Source organism: Tenrec ecaudatus, chromosome 10 (genome assembly GCF_050624435.1).
Source record: "Tenrec ecaudatus isolate mTenEca1 chromosome 10, mTenEca1.hap1, whole genome shotgun sequence".
Classification (NCBI taxonomy): domain Eukaryota; kingdom Metazoa; phylum Chordata; class Mammalia; order Afrosoricida; family Tenrecidae; genus Tenrec; species Tenrec ecaudatus.
The window spans coordinates 31,338,452-31,361,954 of NC_134539.1; the positions used below are offsets into that span (position 1 = coordinate 31,338,452).

At 41.3% G+C, this 23,503-nt stretch overlaps 2 protein-coding genes and 1 pseudogene across 13 annotated transcripts in view; 1 reads left to right on the forward strand and 2 right to left on the reverse strand.

The window, feature by feature from the left end:
• Positions 1-20,984, forward strand: part of UBE2R2 (ubiquitin conjugating enzyme E2 R2) — a 71,027-nt gene extending 50,043 nt beyond the window's left edge. Inside the window, exons 2-5 of the mRNA XM_075560031.1 lie at positions 1,709-1,795; positions 3,965-4,062; positions 15,019-15,153; positions 17,824-20,984. Of these exons, the coding sequence (XP_075416146.1) occupies positions 1,709-1,795; positions 3,965-4,062; positions 15,019-15,153; positions 17,824-18,043 (540 nt within the window). The 3' untranslated portion in view covers positions 18,044-20,984. The remainder of the gene's footprint in view (positions 1-1,708; positions 1,796-3,964; positions 4,063-15,018; positions 15,154-17,823) is intronic.
• Positions 4,862-5,049, reverse strand: LOC142460171 (NADH dehydrogenase [ubiquinone] 1 beta subcomplex subunit 1 pseudogene; annotated as a pseudogene).
• A 1,075-nt stretch (positions 20,985-22,059) lies between the features above and the next one.
• UBAP2 (ubiquitin associated protein 2) overlaps positions 22,060-23,503 on the reverse strand; it is a 123,250-nt gene continuing 121,806 nt past the window's right edge. For 9 of the 12 annotated variants that reach the window (XM_075560039.1, XM_075560042.1, XM_075560037.1 and 6 more), the window contains 5 exons: positions 23,354-23,450; positions 23,160-23,267; positions 22,961-23,028; positions 22,686-22,877; positions 22,060-22,596 (listed from right to left, as the gene is read on the reverse strand). In XM_075560039.1, the coding sequence (XP_075416154.1) occupies positions 22,501-22,596; positions 22,686-22,877; positions 22,961-23,028; positions 23,160-23,267; positions 23,354-23,450 (561 nt within the window). In that variant the 3' untranslated portion in view covers positions 22,060-22,500. Of the gene's footprint in view, positions 22,597-22,685; positions 22,878-22,960; positions 23,029-23,159; positions 23,268-23,353; positions 23,451-23,503 lie in introns of those variants that run through there. The other 3 variants (XM_075560034.1, XM_075560044.1, XM_075560043.1) reach the window with 3 other exon arrangements.

A 23,503-nucleotide genomic window follows, 5' to 3' on the forward strand; every position in this document is an offset into this window, starting at 1 on the left:
ACTTGCAGAATTGAGTGATAGCTGTTCATGGGGAAATTCATCATCCGACACTGACACTGATCAGATAAATGACGACAGCAACAATTCTGCACCTGAGCTCAGCGATGTGTGAACTTGCTGCTCTATTGTCTGGACGGATCAGGCAGCTCCCCCAAGATTCCCATTTCCTGGAGCACCTGGTATGAAAGTAGACGTTGACCACGGCAACCCTTTGGCGTACCTACAATTATTTCTGACTGATGAGGTCATTGAAAATTTGTTATGGAGACAAACCGGTACAAAGGGCAACAATCTGCTACTCTGCTTTGTAAGTTTTCAAGAAGCAGAAAGTGGGAACCAGTGACCAAAGATGACATTTGGAAATTTGTGGGCCTAATAATACTTCAGGGAGTGGTGGGGAAACCCCTGTGGAAATGGTATTGAACCACCAATAAATTACTTGCAACTCCATTTTTTGGCACCGTCATGTCAGAATACAGAGTTTCCTTGATTATGAAATTTTTTCACTTCACAAACAATGAAGAATTTGGGTACAAAATTCCTGACATAATTAGACCGCCAGGGAGGTTAAAGAACTCTTCTTTAGCCTTCACTTTCTGCATGCAGAGTCACAAGATCAGCCAGAGATGTTAACTTAGGACCTGTGTGTGTACATGGTCTTTTCGAGTCTTAGGAATAATTTGCTAGTTTATAACAGACCTTATTTACGTTTCATATTCCAGTGTTTCTTTTTTTTTTTAGTCTAACATTTTACTTACCAATCACTTAACTGTATTAAACAGTTGTGAAGTTAAACAGTTGTCTGTCATTTTTTTCTTCCAACAAATGGCCTCAGGAAAGACATTGGGTAAGATCCAAATCAGGTCAAATACAACCAGCTTTGCATTTGGGTCTTGTGTGTGGAAACCCTGGAACTTTGACGTTTTGTCTTTGTTCTCAACCTCCCAATGTCTGTCTGGCTAGGGAGTGGTGTTTACGGGCACGGGGAGCTCCAGAGAGTGGACCTGGGCGAATAATAACTCCACCAAGCCTGCTGCTCTTGTGGAGAGAGGTTCAGCCTTTTTTTACTGTACCTTCCCCAGATTGCTGTGCGCCTTTGGCTACTCTCTAGAACTTTGAGAAAGTTGGCAGTTTTAGATGCCTTTGGTCTGCAATTTTCACCGATGCCCTTCAGTTACTCTTGGCTTGGTGTTCTAAAGCTCCTTCATTTCTTCCTTTTATTGGTCTGTTAAGTGAACCCTTTTTCCTGGATTATCTTCATATTTGAGAAGAGGTTACTTGCAAGGACATTCACTTCTGCAATATTTATAATGGAAACATGTTCATGATATACTTTACATGAAAACAATTCAAAATGTAGTTGCGCTTAAGTTTTTAAAAACGAGTTTTATAAATATGAGTGCACCAAGTCACCAAAGGAGCGGCATCAGTTTTAGCACTTTTTATCCCTGGGGGATGGAATGAATGCTAGTTAAATTATGTTGTTTAAGAAAACAATTGTTCAGTATAGTCCAGCATGTTTGTACTAATTTTTTTGTTTTTTTAAAAATAACTGCAGTCCTGAGATGACTTATGGACACCATGCTGCATTTCACTTGCTAAATATAGAAGGGCATTTTTCCCCACTGAGGTGTGTGTAAAAGGTGTAGATAATTAGATGGATAGTAGTATCATAAATTGATTAGCATTTCATTTGTTTTTTTTGCAGGCTCATATTAAATTTCCTATTGACTACCCATACTCACCACCTACCTTCAGATTCTTGACCAAAATGTGGCACCCCAACATTTATGAGGTAAGAGATGTCTATCAAAAATTTTATCTGGAGGTAGTTTTTCAGATACACTCTAAACTAACCTCTATTTTAATGTACTGTGAGAATTACTGCAGTAGCCTCGCCACAAAGAAAGCCTGGGGTTTTGTACTCAGTTAGAGTCTCTGGTTTAATGGTTCAAAATTGAAGGGAGTTTTATAAGTCTTCGTGTATAGCTTAGTTAACTTAACCTTAAGATTTTAATCCTTTGCCCATTTATACTAATTATAGGGCATATATGTTAACGTTAACATTTTTTAATTTAGTAGACAGATATTTTTATATCTAACTTTACAGCAAGGGCCATTTATAGCCATGACCAGAAATTCAGCTTTTTGCGGGAGGGAGCACTAGAAGTGAGCATGATTGCGCAACTCATTTTAAAGGCAATTTAACCCTCCCTTTATTCTAGTAACATGGTATGCTAGATTGATTGATTTCCTTATATTATTCCACTTTTGTATTCTTGGGGTAAACCCCTCTTGTCATGGTATATAATCCTTTTACTCTAGTTTTGCTTTGCTAATACTTTGGGAAACTTACATCTGTATTTCTCTTTTTTCCTGTAGTTCTTTTTAATTTATAGCATTTAACTGTAATAGTTTTAGAATATAATATTTGGCATTCACTATTAAAATGTTATTCACCTTTTAAATGTGAGCAGTTACACAATTAAGTCATTAAATTGTGCATATTAAAAATGTTGAAATGGTAGGTGTCTTATTAAAACATACCACAATTTTTAAAAGAAGCAATGTTATCTTGGTTGCTTATGTATATATAAATATGTACTTGTGTGTTTATATATACGTGTGTTCACTCAGGTTCTACGCCTCAGATTTAAGTGTGTTTTGCTGTGTGTAGTTTTGTCTCTTTTTAAAAAATTTAAATCATACTTTACTCAAACTGACTTTCTATTGAATAGTAAGCACTCTGTATTGCATATGATAAAAATCCACGTATGCTTTTATTAATTTAGATAGAGTTCATCATTCAAATACAACCATAGTGATGAGTTCTCCTTTCCAGGAAGATCTCCAAGGGAATCATGGCTAATCTCCGTACGGCACTTAGTGCACGTCTTAGCTACTGAAGCGTCTTAGCTACTGAAGCGGGCAGTGTCTGCTATTAAAGGGGGGGTGTCGCTTAGTGCAGCAGCCCTCGGGGCTTTTGTCGGGTAAGCGTTAGAGGCGTTGGCTGCTCCCATCTAGATTTACAAAGCCTTGAAAACCTTACACGTCATCACGAAGTGTCAGGGGAAGCCAGCCCCTAACACATCATTACGGGTCCAGTAGGCGCAATTGTACAGCGATAATAAGTAAAGATCATAGTAAAGTTATAGAGAGCATGAGAGATAGACGTATTGAAATAAATGGGAGTCAGTCACAATTCATGGTAGCATGCTCACCTCAGCCCCACTCGATGGTCCACGTGGAGGGAGAGAGAGTGAGAGAGTTTAATGGTAGCCCCGCCCCTTTTATATTCTCTGGGAACATGCAAGCCCCCTAATTACAGGTGAGGACATACGTCACTGGAAGGGGCTGTCCTATAGGTAATACAGTAATGAGAGGGGGGTGGTCTAGGGACATACATGCAATAGGAAGGGGAGGGATTGGGCTTATACATGTGACAAGATGGGCAGGTCCTAGGTTTAGGATGGCGGCCTAACTTTGACCTATTCCCTAGATCTCCACAGGAACCATTATCAGTGGGGTGTGAATGCTTGGTCTCAGGCCTCAAGGAGGAATAGTTTATTGTCCCCAGTAGCAGGGAGTGAGGCCTACCCTGTAGTCTGATGACTAACTACCCTGGGGAGGATGTCTGCAAGCGGTTGACCTCTTCCCACAATGAAGAATCTACATCAGCTAGCTCCTCAAGACTTTTTATTCTTTACTTATTATGCTTCTATTTTTTAATTTATAAAATATTATAGGGGTGGTGTCACATAAGATATCTTTGCTAATGAACAAATATATCTTGAAGATTGGTCAGAATGAATGTAATGTGAATGCTTCTTGATTTTTAATTTTGCAAGTAGAGTGAATTGCTGTCTGTCCTGATTGGGGGGGGGGGGCAGCGTTCTAGGAGCTGCTGTCCGTTGTTTGCAAACCTCTTTGTGAGCACTCATGGAATGTGGTGTTTGTCTCGTAGAATGGAGATGTATGCATCTCAATTCTCCATCCACCTGTAGATGACCCACAGAGCGGAGAACTGCCCTCTGAAAGGTGGAATCCTACTCAGAATGTCAGGTAAGGTGGTGGTAACATCCGGAATATTTTGGGAGATAGACCTTAAGAGTCTGTTTACTTTGTCCCTAATAAAGTGAGATTGGATACTGTCATTTAACCATCACGAAAGTCATTTTCTTTAATTGTTCATTTTATCTTCAACTAGAGCTTCATGTACTATGTATTAATCTGAACAGTTGTATTTATTAAGCATTAATGCATGTAATCGTAATTTCTTTTATATTCACCTTAGAAGACATTTTCTAACTTGAAGCCCTCCCTTGCATTCTCTCTTTTTCCACTCTGTTTCTTTGGACCCTATGACTCGTATGTAAGGCTGTTTATTTAGGATTTGTACTACTTTTTCAGAAAAGCCTTATTCGTTTTTACTAACTCAAAACTGAATTTGCACACTATTTTAAAGAGCTTTCATTATCGGATTTTAGGTTTTTTATGTATGTGTTTATGGAAGTTTCTTCAGATTTGGAGTGATTGTATTTTTATCATTTCCTTTATTATTTATGTGTTGATCTATCAACATGGCTTTATATTTAAGTATCTTTTTTGTATTTTTTTTAAGCTTGTGATTTGTGAAATAATTTGTGATTGTGAAATAATTTAAACTTTTAACCCCCTTGTTTTATTTTTAAGTGGATATCAGTTTTTCTATTCATAAATTTAAAATAGTTAAAAAATTTCTTCCTGGACTAGTTAGTATTTTTATTCAATGCCCACTGAATTTATTTATTTATTTATTTTATCAAATAATAAACATTGTTTTATTTTTTGCCTGGTTTTTGAAATGCAAGCATTCTGTAACTCAGCCACGGCCTTCACTTCCAGCTAATTCCTTATTGGGTCTCAATTCCCTTTTAAATAATAAACTCTTATTCCGGAAGGTAGTATGTTTTGCATCATTCTTTCTGCCCAGATAGTATCCAGCGACCAATCCCATAGGGTCAGGATATGCACCCAGTGGTCAGGCACCATCTGAATTAAATTCACCATGATCGCTGTGGCCCAGCTACCAACCATGACCCACGACCAAGGGCAGCAACCTGGATTTACATTTTGATTTTTTTGCTTAAAAAAATAAGAAATTCTTGTGCTGCATACTTCATATTGCTTATTCTTTAATACTTTTCTGCAATAAATTTATTTTTCAATTGATTGTGATAAGGCTTTGTTAAAACTTATATTGAAGTGTAATCACGTAATATGCAGTTGATTAAGAATAATTTCACTTTTTATATTTAATAATAATTGGAAATGAGTTTCTTCATCAGATGGTTAGAACATTTGCTTTCAGTTCACTCCGACGCCCTGTGGATACTGCAGAGCTAGAATGGTGCAGAGCTTTGCTTTAATTTTTTAAACAGGTGCATTCATCCTACATGTAAGGACTAAGAGACATAGTTTAAATATAGTAGAAGACGATTTTTAAGGCAGTTAGAGGTTTTAGGAATTATTTTAAAATCATATGGTAGACTTGTCATTAAAAAAAAACCAATTTACTCTTATTGAGACACATTTCATATGCCATAAAGTAGCTAGTTCAGTAGCTTTTTTCTTGTACTCACCATTATCTAGCCAGTTTTAGAATTATTTCATCGCCTAAAAGAGGCCATGTACCTTATAAGTCTCTCCCCACTACTTCACAATACTCTCAGCTGTAAGACACTCCCCAGTTTGCTTTCTCCTTATAAATCTGCCTTTTCTGAATATTTCAGCAGACCACTGCCATGTTATACTTTTGGAATAATTTCACTTTTTACATTTAATAATAATTGAAAATGAGTTTCTTAATCAGATAATTAGAACAGTTGTGTTCAGGTCTTTTCTGCCTAACTTCTTTCGCTTTTGCATAATATTTTAAGGTTTACTATGTTTTAACATCTATCAGAACTCCTATGACTGAATAATATGTCCATTATATCAGCATGTCAATGTCAGATGCTTGTTAATAAAGTAAACCGGTTGCAGAGTATCTAAGAACTTCTGTGCAGCATTCCCAATTTTTCTAAAATAAAAACTGCTCTATAACTAAAAGTTATTAAAAGAAAACAAAGTCACAAGATGCCACTTCAGACCCACTACAATAAAGAAGACAAAATAATAAGTATGGATGAGGGATGTAGAGAAAATAAATGGCCGTTTCATAGGCTGCTGGTGGGATGTTAAATGGTGTGGTAGCTTTGGAAAATCGTTTGGCAGCTTTTTAAACATAGGGATACCATATGACTATGAATCCATTACACCACTTGTAGGTAAAATGCAAGATAAATGAAAACATCTACACAAAACTTGCACCTGAGTATTCACAGCACCATTATTCATAATAACCTAATGTGGAAGAACACTAAATAACCATTAATTTATGAATGGATAAACTAATGACTAGCTAAGTAAAATGAAGTATGTTGATAAAATGGATCATTATTCAGTCATTCTATCTACTTAAACTATCACAACTGACATAGAACATCTAAGCAGACTCATAACAAAAGAAGTTGACCAGGTCATTCATTAAAAATTTCCACCAAAATGAAAAGCTGGACACAGCCGGCTTCATTAATGATATCTACCAAACATGCAGCGAATGGAGACCAGTTCTAATCAAAACGATTCCAGAGCGTAGAGGGGAGTAGGAAGCTCCCAGGTTCTTTTTATGAAATGTAAGAACATAAGTGCAGCAGAACCAGGCAGAGACATTACTAAAAACAGCTATACACCAGGATTCGTCATAAACCAAAAAAAATTTAAATTTAAAATTCTAGCCAATAGGATTCAACAATATATTGTGGAGATTCAAAAAGTACAAAAGGATGGTTCACCATTAGCAAAACAATCAGTATGATCCATCACTAAATACAACAAAGGAAGAGAATCACATGGTCATACTGATGCAGAAAAGGCATCTGACAAAATCCAACGCTATTCCTGATAAAAGCATTCATCAAAACAGTGATAGAAGGATAATTCCTGGACATAAAAGTTACTTGAAGACCAGCACTATCTAGAGGACACAAGCTTGATTGCTGAAAGTGAAAAGAACTTGAAACACTTGTTGACAAAGATCAAGGATTGCAGCCTTCAGTATGGATTGCAACTCAATGTAAATAAGATCAAAATATTCGCAATTAGACCAATAGGTAACATGATAAATTGGAGAAGAATGTTCAAATTATGAAGGATTTTGCCTTCCCTGCATCCACACAATTGATCATGGAACCAGCAGTTGGGATCAAAAGACTTTGCATTGGGCAAGCCTGCTGCACAAGGCCCCTTTAGAATGTTTAAAAGCAAGCATGTTTGAAGAAAGACTAAGGTGCACCTGACTCAAGACATGGTCTTTTCAACTGCCTCTCTTCCTCTCATTCTTGGTAACAGAGAGGAGCAGTGAAAAAGAGAAAAGGCCCTCAACCGGGCAGGTTTCTCTCGGTTAGGTATAAGGTGTCTATAGGTTGTAACGGACTCAGTGACACCTAACAATGACAGACAAAACCAGTGGCCACCATTCTCTCCAGTGGAGAGGAGCTGTGAAAGCATCGCCATTGTGAGTGTGAACCTGGCAAAGATAGTCGCATAGCTCCGCTCCTATTTAATATTGTAATGGATATATTAGCCAGAATGATAAATCAAGGAAAGGGAAATAAAGTTATCACTCTGGCAGTGGAGCCCACGCGGTGTAGTGGTTTATACATTGAACTGCTAACTGCAAAGTCAGTAGTTTAAACTTACTAGCCTCTGTGCTGGAGAAACCTGCGGCCTACCGTTGTAAAGATTTAACATTCTTGGAAACCCCCTGGGGTAGGGGTAATTCTACTCTGCCTGATAGTCACTGTGAGTCAGAATTGACTTGCAGCGAGTTGTTAAAATTGGCAAATATTCTAAATTTGCAGAGGATAAGATCCTGTATGCTAACAGCACTTAAAAGGAAACCAAACCATTTATAGTAGCCATCCAGAAAATGAAATACTCAGGACTAATTCTAACCAGAAAAACAGAAAATGTGTACAGCTCTACTCAGAGTGATTTACAGAGAGTCTGCGAGCCATGATTCTTCAGAGAGCTGGAAAGCACTCAAGTTCATGTGAAAAGGAGCCCTGCACAAATGAGGCAGTGCTGAAGATAAAGGCTAGCAGGCCTCTTAGTTCCTGATCTCCACACCTACCTGTGCAGTCATGGGAGGCAAAACAGCTCAGTGTGTATATGATTGGTTCTCACTGCTGTCCTATTGGTCTGTATATCTAACCTATAGATAAGATCAATCCATACAGCTTCAGTTTGCTAATCTTTGTTACAGGATTAAAACACATTATTTAGAGAAAAAACCTCTCTCCAACAAATCTGGGTATCTATTTACCGAAGAATGAAACAGAACCCATATCTCACACCACATATAAAAACGAACTCAAGATGGATCAAAGACAAATGTAAAAACCTAGACCTGTGGAAACCACTAGGGACATGTTGGAAACAGAACTGGGTGGTGTATGCGGACAAATCCTCTACCTTCGGAGTTAGGGAGTCTGGAAGCCTGGATTCCGTGGAGGGAGACCTTCACATTAGTAGGTTGGAGATACATTCCAGTCACATTCACCAAAGTAAAAGTAATTGCCCACATTGTCATGTCCAGTCCCTCCCCGCCCTCCACAAATAATGATGCCCAATTTTAAGGTGCTTGTAAGCACATCAACTACTTGAAGGCTGCTTGCCTGAAGGCTGTCTGCTATCAGAGCAATCAGACCATATTGCCTGCCCCCTCCCCTCCTTTTTAAGTAGGACCCATTCCCTTCTGATAAGGATCACAGATTGCTTCCTTGGAAAAGAGCTTAGACACCCAAGGTCTAGCTTGCTCAGCACTGGGATTAGCCCCCTCTGAACTTAAAGTTTTCCCATCGTGTTACATATGTGCCTTCTTCTCACATTACGTCTCTAATACTTCCCCTTCTTACTGTGTGTGTGCCCCTACCTCATCCCCTTCATGTTCTGTTTATGCCCCTAATATAAGGTGACCAGACGTCCCGATTTTAACAATTTTTCCTGCCTCCCGCAGCGTTTTAAAAAAATCCCGATTTTTTGAAAGAATGCACGACAAGCTAGGGTGTATGGTTTTGGGCTGCCGTGTGGCTATTTTGCCAGGATATGAGTTTTACCAATGGTGTCCTGCTTTACCAATGTTAAAATCTGGTCACCCTAATACAACCCTTTCCTGTTAGTATGTGCTTACTGTGGCTTGCATTCCCAAGATCATATAAGCTTGTAAAAGTTTGATTCTGGTTCTAGTCGACATAGAAGAAGCCTTGCTTGCCTTGGCTCATCTCTTTAATTTACCCCTCAATTACACCCACCCCCCCTTAGCCATTCAGATATAGGGCTGGGGATCCCACAGGGACCAACCTAGAGGCCTCGATACATGCCATAAATAGACTGTCAGTCATAATGAGATATAGCTGCAGACAAAATAGATGACTGGAGCTACCTAAAAATTAGACACTTCAATGCACCACAAGATTTACCCAGAGTAAAAGAAACCCAAAGACTAGACAAAAATTTCTGGCGATTACATTTTGGATAATCCCTAAAATTAATAGAAAACGAAAATACCACTATAAGAAAAAGACAAATAAGATGAAGGGCAGTTTTGCTCTTTGAGTGTGAGTGCTTGCTTTTCGTGGCCGTAGTAGCAACCTCGGGCCAAAGCATGAGGGAGCTCTTAGGTCCTCATGAGTCTTGGCTTTAAATGTTGGAGCAAATGCTGGCTTCACTCTTTCTGAGCAACAACCGCCTTGAGACAGGCCCCAACATAAGCTTGTCCTTGGTGCGTTCTGGTGCACATCCAGCCTAACTGAATCATCTGACTCAACAATTTACCCCTGACCTTTCCTGTATTCAATACATACAGGTGGTACAAGGGACTTCAAGGTAGTTTGTGGAAAATGTTTCAGTTCTCTCCATAAACTTTTAAAAGTAGCTCCCCCACCCCACTCCTATGCATGTGCGCACTCTAGAGAGATTTGCAGTGTTTCAGCTTAAAATAGACTTTTTGGGTGTTTAATTTTTTTTTTTTTAAGACAAGCTTCTCACTTGACCCAGTCCTTCGGATGTGGAACTCTGTCCACACTTCCATCTGCCTAAAACTGCCATTGGCACTTGAGTACCAGCATGATTTTTCATTTTGGACCCCTCAGGTCTTCCTATGTTTGTTTTGGTTGGTTGCTTGTTTTTATTGCCCCCTAAGCCTCAATTGCAGGAGCCCATGTAGAGTAGAGGTTACAGGTTAGGCTGCTAACTGCAGGGTCAGCTATTCAAAACCATGAGCTGCCCTGTAGAAGACAGTAGACTTTCTGCTCCCTTAGAGTTGCAATCTCAGAAACCCAGAGGGCAGGTCTACCCTGTCCTGTAGCATCCCTGAGTCAGAGTGTATTGGATGGTAGTTGAGTGCATGAGTCTCCTACAAAGGACCCTTGGTGTATAGTGGGTTACAAGTTGGGCTGCTAACTAACTTCAAGGTTAATCATTCAAAACCCCCAGCAACTCCATGACAGAGAGAGACAGCTTTCTACTCTAGTTCTACTTTCTCTTACAGGGTTGCTATGAGTTGGAATGGACTCAATGATAGTGACTTTTTTTCTTCACTTTAAGTCCAAATTGAGGAGTGTTCCCTGGTCACCGGCTCTGGGATTGCTTTCCTGCTTTTTTATTTAGAAACTTTATCAGCTAGAATCAGTCATCTTTTAATTGCCCCACCATTTTGAAAACCACCTCTATTTGCTTTGACACCATTAGTTTCCTTGTTGGACTTGTTGCCTGATCATTGGACTCAATGTGTTGATTTGTAGAATAGATTTGTGAGTGGGAGGAGATGGTGTTTGTGAATTTCTTGAGGCTAGATGGCATTGTGTATGCATTTTGGAACCTCGTTAATCTGGAACTCTGAGACTGTTAGGAAAGCATTTGAGTCTGAAATACGAAGGAGGTATCCTCCCCCCCCCCAATTTTTTTTTTCAAAACTCTAAATTTTTTTCACAATACAAAAGAACTTTATCATCTTCAAATATTTGTAAAGTCTGCAATTCCATTCTTGAAAACATTTTTCAAATTTATCTGGATTGGCTGACAGTACCTCCCTCATTTTTTTTTCTTCACTTCTTCTACATCATCAAATTGGTGTCCTTTCATGTTCTTTATTTGAAGCAAAAAGAGCGACATCAGGTGAGTAAGGTATGTGGGGCAAGAGAGGCATGCTGTTTTTTGCTGAAAACACACTAAAATGGGTTTGTGAGCAGGTGCATTTTCATTGTAGCAAAACCAATTCCCCAGCTTGCCTCAAATCAGGCCTTTTTTGTCACACACTGTTACACAATCTTTTCAGAACCTCTAAATAGAAAGCTTTATTAATAGTCTGACCTGGTGGAACGAACTCCAAATGCACAAGTCGACATTTTCATCCATTTGCCGTTCACAACGAGGTTTGTCATCAATCCACATTTCACTTTTTGAAATGAGATAACCAGTTATACACTTGAGTTTTTCCCATAGTGCTATCCTTGTAAACTGTGTTAACATCACAACAGTTTCTGCAGCATTTGTCCAGTGCAAGAAACAAAATTTCACAGCCTCACGCTGTTCTCTTAAGTCAGCCATCACACATACACACAAAAAAACGAGGCTTGAGTGAAACTGCTTTCATGAGGTAATTCACTGTGACCAGAGAGAAACTTCCCAGGTGGCCCCACTGGGTGCACTAACTCAGAGCAAGTTGCTCAGTGCTTACCTAAAGGGAACAATCCGTACTAAGAAAGCTCTGCTCCACCCAGCGCAGTTTCAGTTTTGGGGTTTGTGTGTGTGGTATTCTTTCGTGCCTTTCCCCATCTTGTTGGCTTCCGTATTATTTGTAGTGAAGAAGGGGTTATATGAGCTACTAAATTGTCCATATTTTTCACAGATCATATGACACTGGCATGTACATGACACAAGGCAACAACATAGGAGCTGGGAGTGAAGTTGTGGCCATGTCTCCTGATTCCCCTTTGTCTCTAAACGAGACCAGCTCGGGACGTTGGCCTCCCTCTCCAGCTGATGAGTGGCTGCAGTGGAGGCAGCACAGCCTACACACTGCCTCATCCTATGACATCCTCACAAGCGTTGCTACACTTGAACTCGTTGCAGCCACTTTAGGTTAAAGATCTTCCTTTTTTGCTCTGGCCCAATACTTTATGCAGCATGATGTTCTTCTTCAGGGGGACTGTTCCCATCTTCAGGGACAGTTCCCACATGATAAGTCTTATCCTCACTTTGAAAGAGCTAACTGCCCGTAATTCTGCTAAGACAGATGTTTGTTCTTCATGCAGTCCCTGGTACAATTCAATGTCCTTCACCAACACCATAAATAACAACCTACTGGTTAGGAAACTCTGATCGGGGTGCTCTATATTAATTGTATCAGCAATTTGTTAGAGGGGGAAAATCTTAATTGGACTTTGCTTTATATTGGCCTTGTCATTGTATTCTAACCACCTGGTAACAGAGCTGGTCACTTGTTCTAGACTTTATTTTCCCAGCTTTCAGTTCATTTAAGAATAAAAACTCATTCTTCTATCATTAGTCAGGGACCAGCATAGATCTCAGCAGGATGTTCCTTGGCCCTGCTCGCGTGTGTACTCCCCAAACAAATTTTCATGACAATAGTCTTGTATGTACTGCTGTGAGTAAATAGATTGCTATGTATATGTGGGATGTGGACTTTGACAGTGGAAGGAGATTAGTCTTACCTGAACCACTTGAAATGGATTCTCCTTAAAAAAAGATCGTGCCTGTAGATGAACAGAGGACGTGATGAATGCCTTGGCTGACCTAAACTATTAGGATAGTCCACTGTAGTGCACGGTGGTTGTGAAAGCATCATGAACTTACATTTAACATAATACAGCACTAGAAATGAGTGTCTGTTTTGACAGAAATGTTTGAGCCACCATTTTTTCAAAACACATTTTCAGATGTTATTTTAATAGTAACCATAAGATATATATGAAAATCAACTCATGAGAGTAAGATGTTTTTCCTAATTCAGGTAACATGATTCATGTAGGTGGTGTTCTCCAAAATGGTAGCAACTAACCTCATGTAGCTATATAAATTAACTAAAAGTACATTATTAGAAATTAATCTGACCCACAAGTCACTTTTCAAAGTGCTCGGCCACCACATATGGTTAATTGTTACTGGAATGAGTAACACAAATTATAAAACATTCCCTTGTTCAAAAATTGATTGCAATGATTATATAACTTTTCAATATGGCTCAACTATTGAAATGTATGATAGGTGAGTTCTGTGTCATTAAAATTGTTAAACATTCCATCAAAGATATTAGCTAGTGTTGATCTGTACCATGAAATTGTTGTTGTGAATACCGTACTTCATCCAACTACATGGGAGAGTTTCCTTTGAAAGTGCCTCTGTCATAATCTTATATAAATACTTAAGGGAAACTTTTTTATCCTTTTTGAGAAAAGGTCTCAACAAATCAAACATCAAATTGCATAGTACCCTCTATGTTTTGCTTGGGGCCAGGAGCACAAAAGGCTGTTATTTAAAAACAACCTTAAAAAAAGGGGCTATTATTTTGCAGCAACAGAACTTATAGCAGTGGTTGTCAGCTTGTGGGTTGTCTAAAACCATTGGGAAACACTTATTTCCGATGGTTTTAAGAACCGAGACACCGCTCCTCTGTCTGTCTCCCGGTGGGCCGCCCACATGCAGACACGCCACATACGAGTACCTGGTTTGAAGATTGTTACCCGTGCTACACCATGCTTCAAGACAAAATTCCATTGATTTGTCATTAGAAATGACAACAGAGTTACATTTTGGTTTTGTGTTTAATCACGATGTTTTAATTATGTTCAATTTGTAACAATGAAAATACATCCTGCATATCAGATATTTCCATTACAATTCATAATAATAGCAAAATTACAGTTTTGAAATAGCAACGAAAATAATTTTATGGTTGATCACCACAACATGAGAAGTTGTATTAAAGGGTCACAGCATTAGGAAAGTTGAGAGCCACTGATCTATATCCTCTCACCATTGAGGGAAAGTAGAGAAATTTAATTTTTCTCCTATTCACAGGGTTTTTAGAGGGAAAACAAAAATAACTAGGAATAATTTGGAACAATTTTTTTCTTTTAGCCTATTGTGCTTTCTTGGATATTGTATCTAATAGAACTTAAGTTCCTAATAATTTTAAGTAGCTGGTTTTTTTTCCCTGTGGGTGAAAATGACCTATTTGTGACTCTCACTAGACTTACAAGCCCTGAAAAATCAAGAATAGCAACTAATTTGCCCACTAGTATATATTCAACATCTAATTGGATGCTTCTGGCACACAGTAGGTGCTCAGTAAATATTTTCAAAGGAAAATTTCTTTTACTCAAACAAGTTCTTCCATATCAAAACCTTTACTTTGCCTCCATTCTCCTGTGTAACTCTTACCTTCCTTTTTTCAAGTGTGGGGAAGAAAGCTGTTTATAGGTAGTAACACTCTTTAGATCTTTGATTTTATCTTCTCCCACTAAAAGACTGTCTTGAAGCTAAATATCTTATCCTTTTTTCTACTCCACTTAATTTGTAAAATTTTATACGTAGCATTTAAAAAGCTTCCAGGCAACTTTTTTGCATCCAGTTGAGACAGCACATCCAATCTCAACTTTGCTCAACTCGTCTCCACCTTTATGGTAGACTTACAGATTCCTTTGCATTGTCTTCCCAGGTCAGCTGGATACTAAGAACAAAATTTTATGATGCTGGACTTCCAGTCTCCTCAGACCTCATCGGGCCTAAAATTCAATATTATCAGGAAAAAGATTGCGGGAAAAGTCAAAATAGAATGTACTTGAATCAAAAGAATACTTTTGAATAGTGTGGTTATGAGTATTCATAGCTGACCCTTTTTTCCATTTCTAGGACGATCCTGTTAAGTGTAATCTCACTGCTTAATGAGCCCAACACCTTCTCCCCAGCCAATGTGGATGCTTCAGTTATGTTCAGGAAATGGAGGGACAGTAAAGGAAAAGACAAAGAGTATGCTGAAATCATTAGGTAAGGTATTTTCTGTCTTCTTTTTGATCACCTCATCTTCATATAGGACCAAAGTGTATCCGGGAACCAAGGATTTAAATCAGACTTAAATATCCTGTCTACTCAATTTCTCTCATTTTTAATGTGGGAAGAGTCTAGTAAGTTTCTGCCTAAGTTTGGGGTTTGAGGGAATCATGCTATATCAGAAATGATTTTCAGGAACCAGATTTATGGGTTCTGCAGTAGCCATGTGTGCAAAGTCTCCCTCCAAATCATTTTAGGGACCCTGTAATGGACTTTTCATTAAAGCATAACAAATACAATTACCCTGGCTATTCCAGGTGTGTAAGCTGGCTTTGTTTGGTCTTTTTGTCCATGGAAGCAATTATCTTCTAAGGATCTCCATTCTCAGCAACTGTTGTACAGACGAAGACCTAGGGTAAATCATGCTACCAATGTTTGAAGATAATTAGTAGAAACAGTCAAATTTAGATGATAAAACTAATTGTGGGTACGACTTTTTTTTTTTTGTGGGTACGACTCTTAATGTGATTGAACTATTGAATTGTATGGTATGTGAATTATATGCCAATAAAACATGGGTGTGGGTGGAATATAGCAGGATTACACTGAGGATTAAGGAATGGAAATGCTTCCCAAAGCAGTCAAGATCGGATCCTGGTGTTCAAGAAAAAGGTAGGGCTTAGTTAGTGAAGAAGACATGCACGTTCTTCTTACTGTTGAAGGGTCTGAGAGAGGTTTCAGATCCTCAACGGCATGAACAGTTTGCACTTCCGAGTATTAACCTAAAGTTGGGTGGTTTGGGTCCAGTTTATTTCAATGTAATAAAAATGAAAGGAGAAATTTCAAACTCGACATTAAATGCATTGACTATTTTCTGCTCCAGTCACCACCCATCAGTTCCCAAATATTTTTATCACCCTTACCAAATACCCTTATCAAATACTTAAAACTCTTTAAGCAGTAACCCCCATTTTTCCACTCCCACCAACTCTTGACCAGTAATGAACTTTGGTCTTTATGCATGTGCCTGGTATATTACATATAAATACATTTGTACAATATTCATTATCCTTTGTGTCTTAATTCACCTGTTTTCCAGAGTTATCCATGTCATAGCATGTACCCAAATTTTATTTCTCCTACATGTACCAGTTCTGTGTCTGGTGCTTACCTAGGGACAGGAATACAAAGTTGATTAGAACACAGTTCTCTAAAAAAACCTCTTTACTTAGGCCAGAAAGTTTGAATTCCAGTTCTCTAATCCTTTGAAGCCATGAATTTGCATAGTTGTTGAAGAAAACATTTCACCTTCCCATTCATTTACAGATCCAATAATTTTTGCATGCCATTCTATTCCAGGTTGGCATCTAGACACTGGAGAAAGGAAATGACTGAGAAAAGGTTCCTGCCCTCATTCTAGTGAGGAGAAATAGTAACATAAGAATAAAATAAATTTAAAAAACCCACTAGATAGTGATAAGCCCACCACTGCCACGGAGTCAGTTCTAGTTCCTACCAACCCATAGAGCATTTCTGTGGCTTTGTGAATCCTTTGGGCTAGAACCACCAGCCTTGCTGGGGCAGGGAGACAGCGGGTGGTGTAAGGTATGAAAAGAATAGCTTATAACTTAGCAAGGAGTTACAAGGGGTGGGAGGAGGGAGAAACAAGTAGCTGATACCAAGGCTCAAATAGAAAGTAAATGTTTAGAAAATGATAGCAACACATGTACACATGCTTGATAGAATTGATGTATATGGATTGTTCTAAAAGCCGTAAGAGTCCCCAATAAAATTTGTCTTTGAACAATGTGAGCAATTAGATTTCCACTTTTGTTGGGTTGTCCGGAAAGGCTTCTCCAAGGTGATAGTTAAGCTGTCTGAGCACCATATGTAGATCAGCGGGCAAGCAACTGATCTACAACAGAAAAAACTAGGAGTTCAAGTTGCATAAGGACTTGGGGGCCTGGGTTTTTGGGGTTGGTAATGGGGAGAACATCATGGACTGAGATTGACCAGGTAGACAGGTGGGTTACAAGCCTTTATTGAGACTGTATTGTAACTGTAAATGAAGATAATATATTGAGAGTTGATGGGACTCCATACATGAGGGAGCTTCAAAAAGTATGTGGGAAAATTGAATTGTAAAATGGACATTTTCAAACTTTTTGAAGCTGCCTTCTTTATTGCTGGTAAGAAGACTGAGGAAAAGCTCCACAGGATATCGGACTAAATGTTTTTGTTAGAGATCCTCTGCTTTAAACTCTTATAACTTATTTTTCCCCTAACAAGGGGGTGGGGAGCTTTTTTTATTCCAAGGCATTTGAATATTTATAGTATCATTCACAGGCCACATAGAATTATCACCTGAACAATTAGCCTTCTATAATTGGTCAGACATTTGATGAACCCAGCCCGTCTGAGACTTGTGGTGTTACCTGATATTGATGATTTTGAGGGCCATCCATGGCCCACGGGCTGGACCCTAAGAGGTTTACTTTAAGTTGTCTTCCAAGTGTGGGACTCGAGGGACTGAAGGTCTTGGGTGTCTGTCAGATGCTCTCAGGGAAGCACCAAGGTTCAGAAAGTAGAATTCTAAGAGGCCATTTTAAAGGTCTGCCTTCAAGGAAGAGATGTAATAACATCATGGTTTTCTCATCCTTCACTTAGGAAACAGGTTTCAGCCACCAAGGCAGAAGCAGAAAAGGATGGAGTGAAGGTCCCCACAACCTTGGCGGAATACTGCATCAAAACTAAAGTGCCTTCCAATGACAACAGCTCAGATTTGCTTTATGACGACTTATATGACGACGACATCGATGATGAGGACGAGGAGGAAGAAGATGCCGACTGTTATGATGACGATGATTCCGGGAACGAGGAATCGTGACGTGCTTCGTTGAAGCCCCTGTACTGCCCTGCCGTCTCAGGCCAAAGGGAGGGGAGCAAGTGGGGACCTAGCTGTGGCCCCACGGCAAAAACCTGTTCACGGGGTGGGAAAAAGAAACACGGCTCCTGCTGGCTCCCCTTAAGGATCTCAGTTTGCTCCTTTTTATGGACCTCTTGATGGAGAAAAAGTAACCCTCCACCGAACGTCTGAATACTTGCATTCTTTACCCCTCCATCACTGTATTGATTCTTTTTTTAAAAAAAACAAAAACACAAAACAGAACAAAAAAAAATTGACCCAAGCTCCCGCCTCACTTCGTCTCTACAAAGTGTTCACAGCAAAACACGTTTGGTCTGTTTTTAGATTCTTGAATTAAATAGTCTTTCATCAAGACGTTTGATGTATTTAAAGCTGGGAACCCATTGGGAGTTCACAAGTGCTGCATATACTGGGTAGGAAAAGGAAAAAAAAAAGCCACAAAACAAACTTAGTTTAAAAAAAAAAAGTCTGCCAAGGTTTTAGCTGCTCATTTACAGCATTAGTGAGTGTGCACTCGTCAGCCTGTGGTGGCGTTTCCTTTCTGCTCCATTAGCCCTGGAGTGCACTGGGATTCAGGAATTTGTTAAGCCTGCGGGCCACAAGCTTGTTTCAGCCTCCCTGACATCAACCGAACACAGGGGCCTCAGCTACTTTGAGAGAAATCAATTTGTTTTTGGAATTAATTGGGATCTAAAGCCTAAAAATAAATATTCATACTTTACATAGCATTGAGCACTTGGTTGCTATTTATTTTAAAGGCAAGGTTGTTCTTTCCTCCCATTCTCCCACCCTCCCAACCCATTTTGCAGGGAGTGAAGGGTGTGTGTGTGTGTGTGTCTGTGTTTTGTGTGTATTTTCATTGCTGAGAACAAAGTTAAAAATCACCATGCCGTTTCTGGTTGATGCTGCTGGAGGAAAATTGGAACTGCAAGTGACCACTGTCAAGAGAGGATGCCCCTGGGGTTCTGTGTTTTTCTCCTCACTCTGACCAGGAGGGTTCTGTAAGTAGCCAGTTGAATTGCTAAGTATTAACCCTAAGTACGTGTGTTAAGGTTTGGTTTTCATGGAGCTGCCTTTACCCACAGTGATGCATGTGGATGTGTGAGAGACTCGAGTGACCTGCTTTCGTTCTCGTGTCATGTGACGGACTTCTCCTTCCTTCCATTGTGCTGTGGCTGTGGCGTGCAGGCAGACGTGCACGGAGCCCACCTTGGGCCGCTGCTCTCCAGCCAGGGTGCAGACGAGACATCGTCCTGCCACACAGACCTGCAGCGCCAGTTCCCAGACCTCAATCTTGTTGCTTCAGTCAAAACTTGAGATCAGCAGCTGTCACCAGCCAGGGACTTCAGAACTTGAGAGTGTTTTTTTATTTCCTACGGAGGGTAGAGGCAGCCATAGAGCAGGATTCTGTTGGTGGGGAAAACCTTGAAAAGGTAAGAGAACCACAGATGCTGGAGGGAAAATACAGAAGACCAGACCCCATGCACTCGTGTCAACGGTCTCGTCACAGCTCAGAAAGAACTGAAGGGCCGCTCGGGCAGGCGGGAGTGCAGTGGAGGGTTCCAGGGTGTCCACTTGCTCAGCTCCTCCTTCCTTTCTGATCTCAGGGTTTCCATTCGCTCTTCAAATGCTCTGCATATTTGCTGACCACTCCCCAGGAACATTTCTAGCCTCCCACGTACGTGGGACATTAAGTAGGCATGTCGAACAAGGGAAAGTTCCTGTCGGACTTGGGTGGATCTGGTCCTGTAAGCTTTATGTCCAGTCCCTGTGAGGGGCCAGGGCTGGTACTGGCACCCTGGAATCTAGTCTAGAGGCCAGATAGGTTTTAGGGAACAAAAGCAGTCTGATTTCGGAAGTAGTTCTTTCCTCCATATTTCCTTAGTGCTGTATCCAGATAACAGGCAGACCCTCTGCACAGTCTCTTCAATCCCACCAACCCCCACCTCAGCGTACATACACAGCCAGCTGCTCGCTTGTACTCTTGGAGCTTGCCGTTTCTCAGGCACCTTGGCATCATGGGAGGTTGCTGTGCTGCTCAGCCCTTTCCCATTAGGTCCTGTTGGCCTCTGTTGTGCATTGACTCAGGGAGCCAGAGAGCCAGGTCAGAGAGGGCCAGCCCACCTCTGATAAAGAGTACAATCAGTTCCAGAAAAGACAAGAGCAGGGCTGGTAGCCCTGGCAGCAAGTAGATGTTCTGGCAGCCTAGGCTACTCCAAGAACTGTCCCCGAGCTCATCACCTGTTGTGGGAATCACTTTGTCATTTTCTTTTGGGGAGTGGCAGTCTCAGGTTCAGGCCAGAACCTTGTGGGTCTAGCTGTGCTGATGCTGGTGGCATGACCTCACTCTGCCTTTTCAAAAAGTCGACTGCCTCAGGTTCTAGAAGAGGCCTCTGGCAGCTCCTCAGTTGTGTGTGGAGGCCAGTAGACAATTGATTCCAGAGTTGCTTCTCTCAAAGTCACCCTATCCCACCTCCTTTCCAATTGCTATCATTCCAGAGTTCTGTTCTTTTGGCAAACTCTTTTGTAGTTCTTCCAGTCCCCTTCCTGGAAATTACTTGCTGGCTCCTTTTTGTTTGGGACATAAGAGATGGAAGTGGGAAATAGGAGTCCTCCGTTAAAGTTTTAACTTTAAGCCCTCCCCATCCCAATAAACGAGGTTTACATTTACAACTAAAAAGATCAGATGCAATGTTCAACTGAAACCAGCAAGGACACACCTGACTTTGACAGTTTTCTTAGTTGAAACTGTAGATGTTTTTCTTCAGTTTAATTTATGGGAAAGGATTATCTGATGCATTTTGTGTTGACTTCCCTTTTAGTGCTTAATTTTGTGTTTTTCCTACCCATCTGTCTACTAATAAAATGTGAAATAAAATGTATCTGTATTGCTACTTCCCCATGGGATGACCTTTTTTTTTTGTTTAAGTCTCTAAGTATCTTTGCTAAGTCTCTAAGTCCTAGAATTCAGCTTAAAACAAAAACTAAAGCCTCAGAACTCACTGACTCCATATCTTACCTCCCTGAGAAAGAATAATCTCCAGTCTTCGTTAGTTTTTAAAGGAGGTGTTAAAATCAGCCAGCCGTTTTTAAATTACTCTCTAAATGCAGGCATGGTCTACATGGAGAGCAGGTCAGGGAAGCAGAGGGTGCTCCAAATGCCCCTCCATAGGCCAGCACTTGGTTTTCATTTTCCTTTGTCTTCCCACCTTCCTGCTGGCAGGAGACATCACACTGTAACAAGGTCCCTATTTAGTTTCTGTTGTGAAGATTGCCCATTATTCTCTCCGGAAGTGTTTTACCAGCAAGCTATAGGGGACCTCCATCATGGAAATAACCACCATGGCTTTCTCTGGGGGTCAAAGCCAGAAACGTAAGCCGGCTGACTTTGCCCTGGTGGTGCCATGGGTAAGCCTTGGCTGCTCATCACAAGGTCATCTGTTCAAACTCACACTGCTTCATGGGAGAAAGCTGTTGCTATAAAGTGGAGAGCTGCAAGACCCTCATGGTATCAGTTACATGAGTCAGCCAGGAAGGACCCCATGGCAGTGGGCTCAGGGGAAGTGATTCTGTGTCGAAACTGAAGGACCTTTACCAACTGGATGGCACTGAGTTGTCTTGCTCAGTCCAGCAGCCAAGAGTGCGCCACCCACCCCACCCCCACCCCCACCCCTTAGTCACCACACACAGACCATACATGCTCTCAGAACTTTATTAGTTGGATTTTGGGAAAATCTTTGTTTTCTTCTGTAAAAGGGGAGCTGATTGGCTGAGCATCTGTGTCAAGTTCAGTTGATTTTTAAAATGGTCAGCCCAAAGAAGGCAAGTTTCCGCAGACAAGGCTGAACCAGAAACACAAGCCCCTGCTCTGAAGACACAGGTGCCCAGCCACATGGGACAGGGTGAGGTTTCTGCTAGTCCCAGGTCAAAACTTGGCAGAGGAACGTGACAAATGACAAAGCCAGTTTCTTTAAAAAAAAAAAAAAGAGAAAAATAATTTACACAGGCAAAACACCTCAGTGTTTACAACGGTGCAAGAGAAATTGTGATTCTTCATTGGTACCTGGCCTCAACACTCCAAAACCAGTCCTTCCAAAGACTTCCCCTGACAAGTGGGCAGGGACTGTGGAAGGAAGGGCAGAGGGGAAGGGGCTTCCTTTGCTACAGTGAGAGGGGCTTGAGAAAGGGTAGCAGGCCTAGCTCCCTGGCAGCCCACCTGCCTCAGATCACATTTACAAATACATACATAAATACATTACGTACAACGAGTCTGGGAGGTGGGCTCCCCACAGATGCTCTGCCGACAGTTACATGTCTCAGGAATTTTAGGAAAGATTTCTGGGCTCCCAGATACAGCTCTGTGTGTTCACTCTTGCCTGGGGTTAGCCCACCAGCCAGCCCAGCCCCCCCTTCACAATTCAGTTTGTCCAGTATGGAGAGTTGCCGTAGGCAGGTTTCGAGCCTTGAGACTTGGGCTGCAGGGAGCTGGGCTGGCTGCGCTGACCAGAGCCACTCTGAGGAAGAGGAGGAGGAAGACTGTAATGACAGGATCAGAGTCCCCAGACCAGGGTGTGGGCTAGCTCTTGTTTAAAGGGACACTCACCTGGGTGTCCTGTGGAAGGTGGTGGTGCAGCAGCTGGGAGTGTGGCTGCTGGTGGGCGGGCAGGATGTGCAAGAATGGTGGGTGCGCATAGCCAGGGGCTGCGCCAGGGGCCAGAGGCCCAGTAGAACCCAAAGCTGAGGGCAGGGTGAATGGTGGAGGGGTCCCTGCGTGAAATCCCTGCTTGTCAAAAGTCTGCAGGGTAAAGACCAGATCAGGCCCAGGCTGGGTTGGACCTCCCACCAATCTACCTGTCCACCTGTGCTTGCCCTCCTCACCTGAGTTTTGTTGTAGACAGAAGCAGTCATATCAGGTAGGCCAGCGGTGCTTGAGGACACGGATACTCCTGCAAAGAAATGCCTTGTTTCTTTGAAGCAGTTGGTCCCAACCTCCCGATCCTCCAGGAGCCCTCTGAGTAGCCAGGGGGCCAAGTGCTGTCCTGGGCTTCAAGCCTTCGGGGGAGGGGGCAGACACTACCTTTGCCAGGCCCAGACCCTGCAGACTTGTTCTGTGCCTGTGATGATCCACCATAGCCACCCTTGGTGTAGTCTCCAGCAGCTGTCCCCTGGGTCAGCTCGTCATAACCTAGCATGTCAGATGCAAGAAGGCTGTCTGGGTCAGGCACATCTGTCCAGCTGAGCCTGGCCCCACCCCAGCAGGTAGCCCCTCACCTGCACCATAGCTGTGCTGGCCATAACTGCCTGCCTGCTGGAAAGGCGTAGGCGTGCTGAGGTTCACTCCATGCTGTTTGGCTGAGGCAGGGGGGACCTGTAGGAACCAGGGGAGGTGCAACAAATCTGGTGCCCTTTGCTTTAACCCTC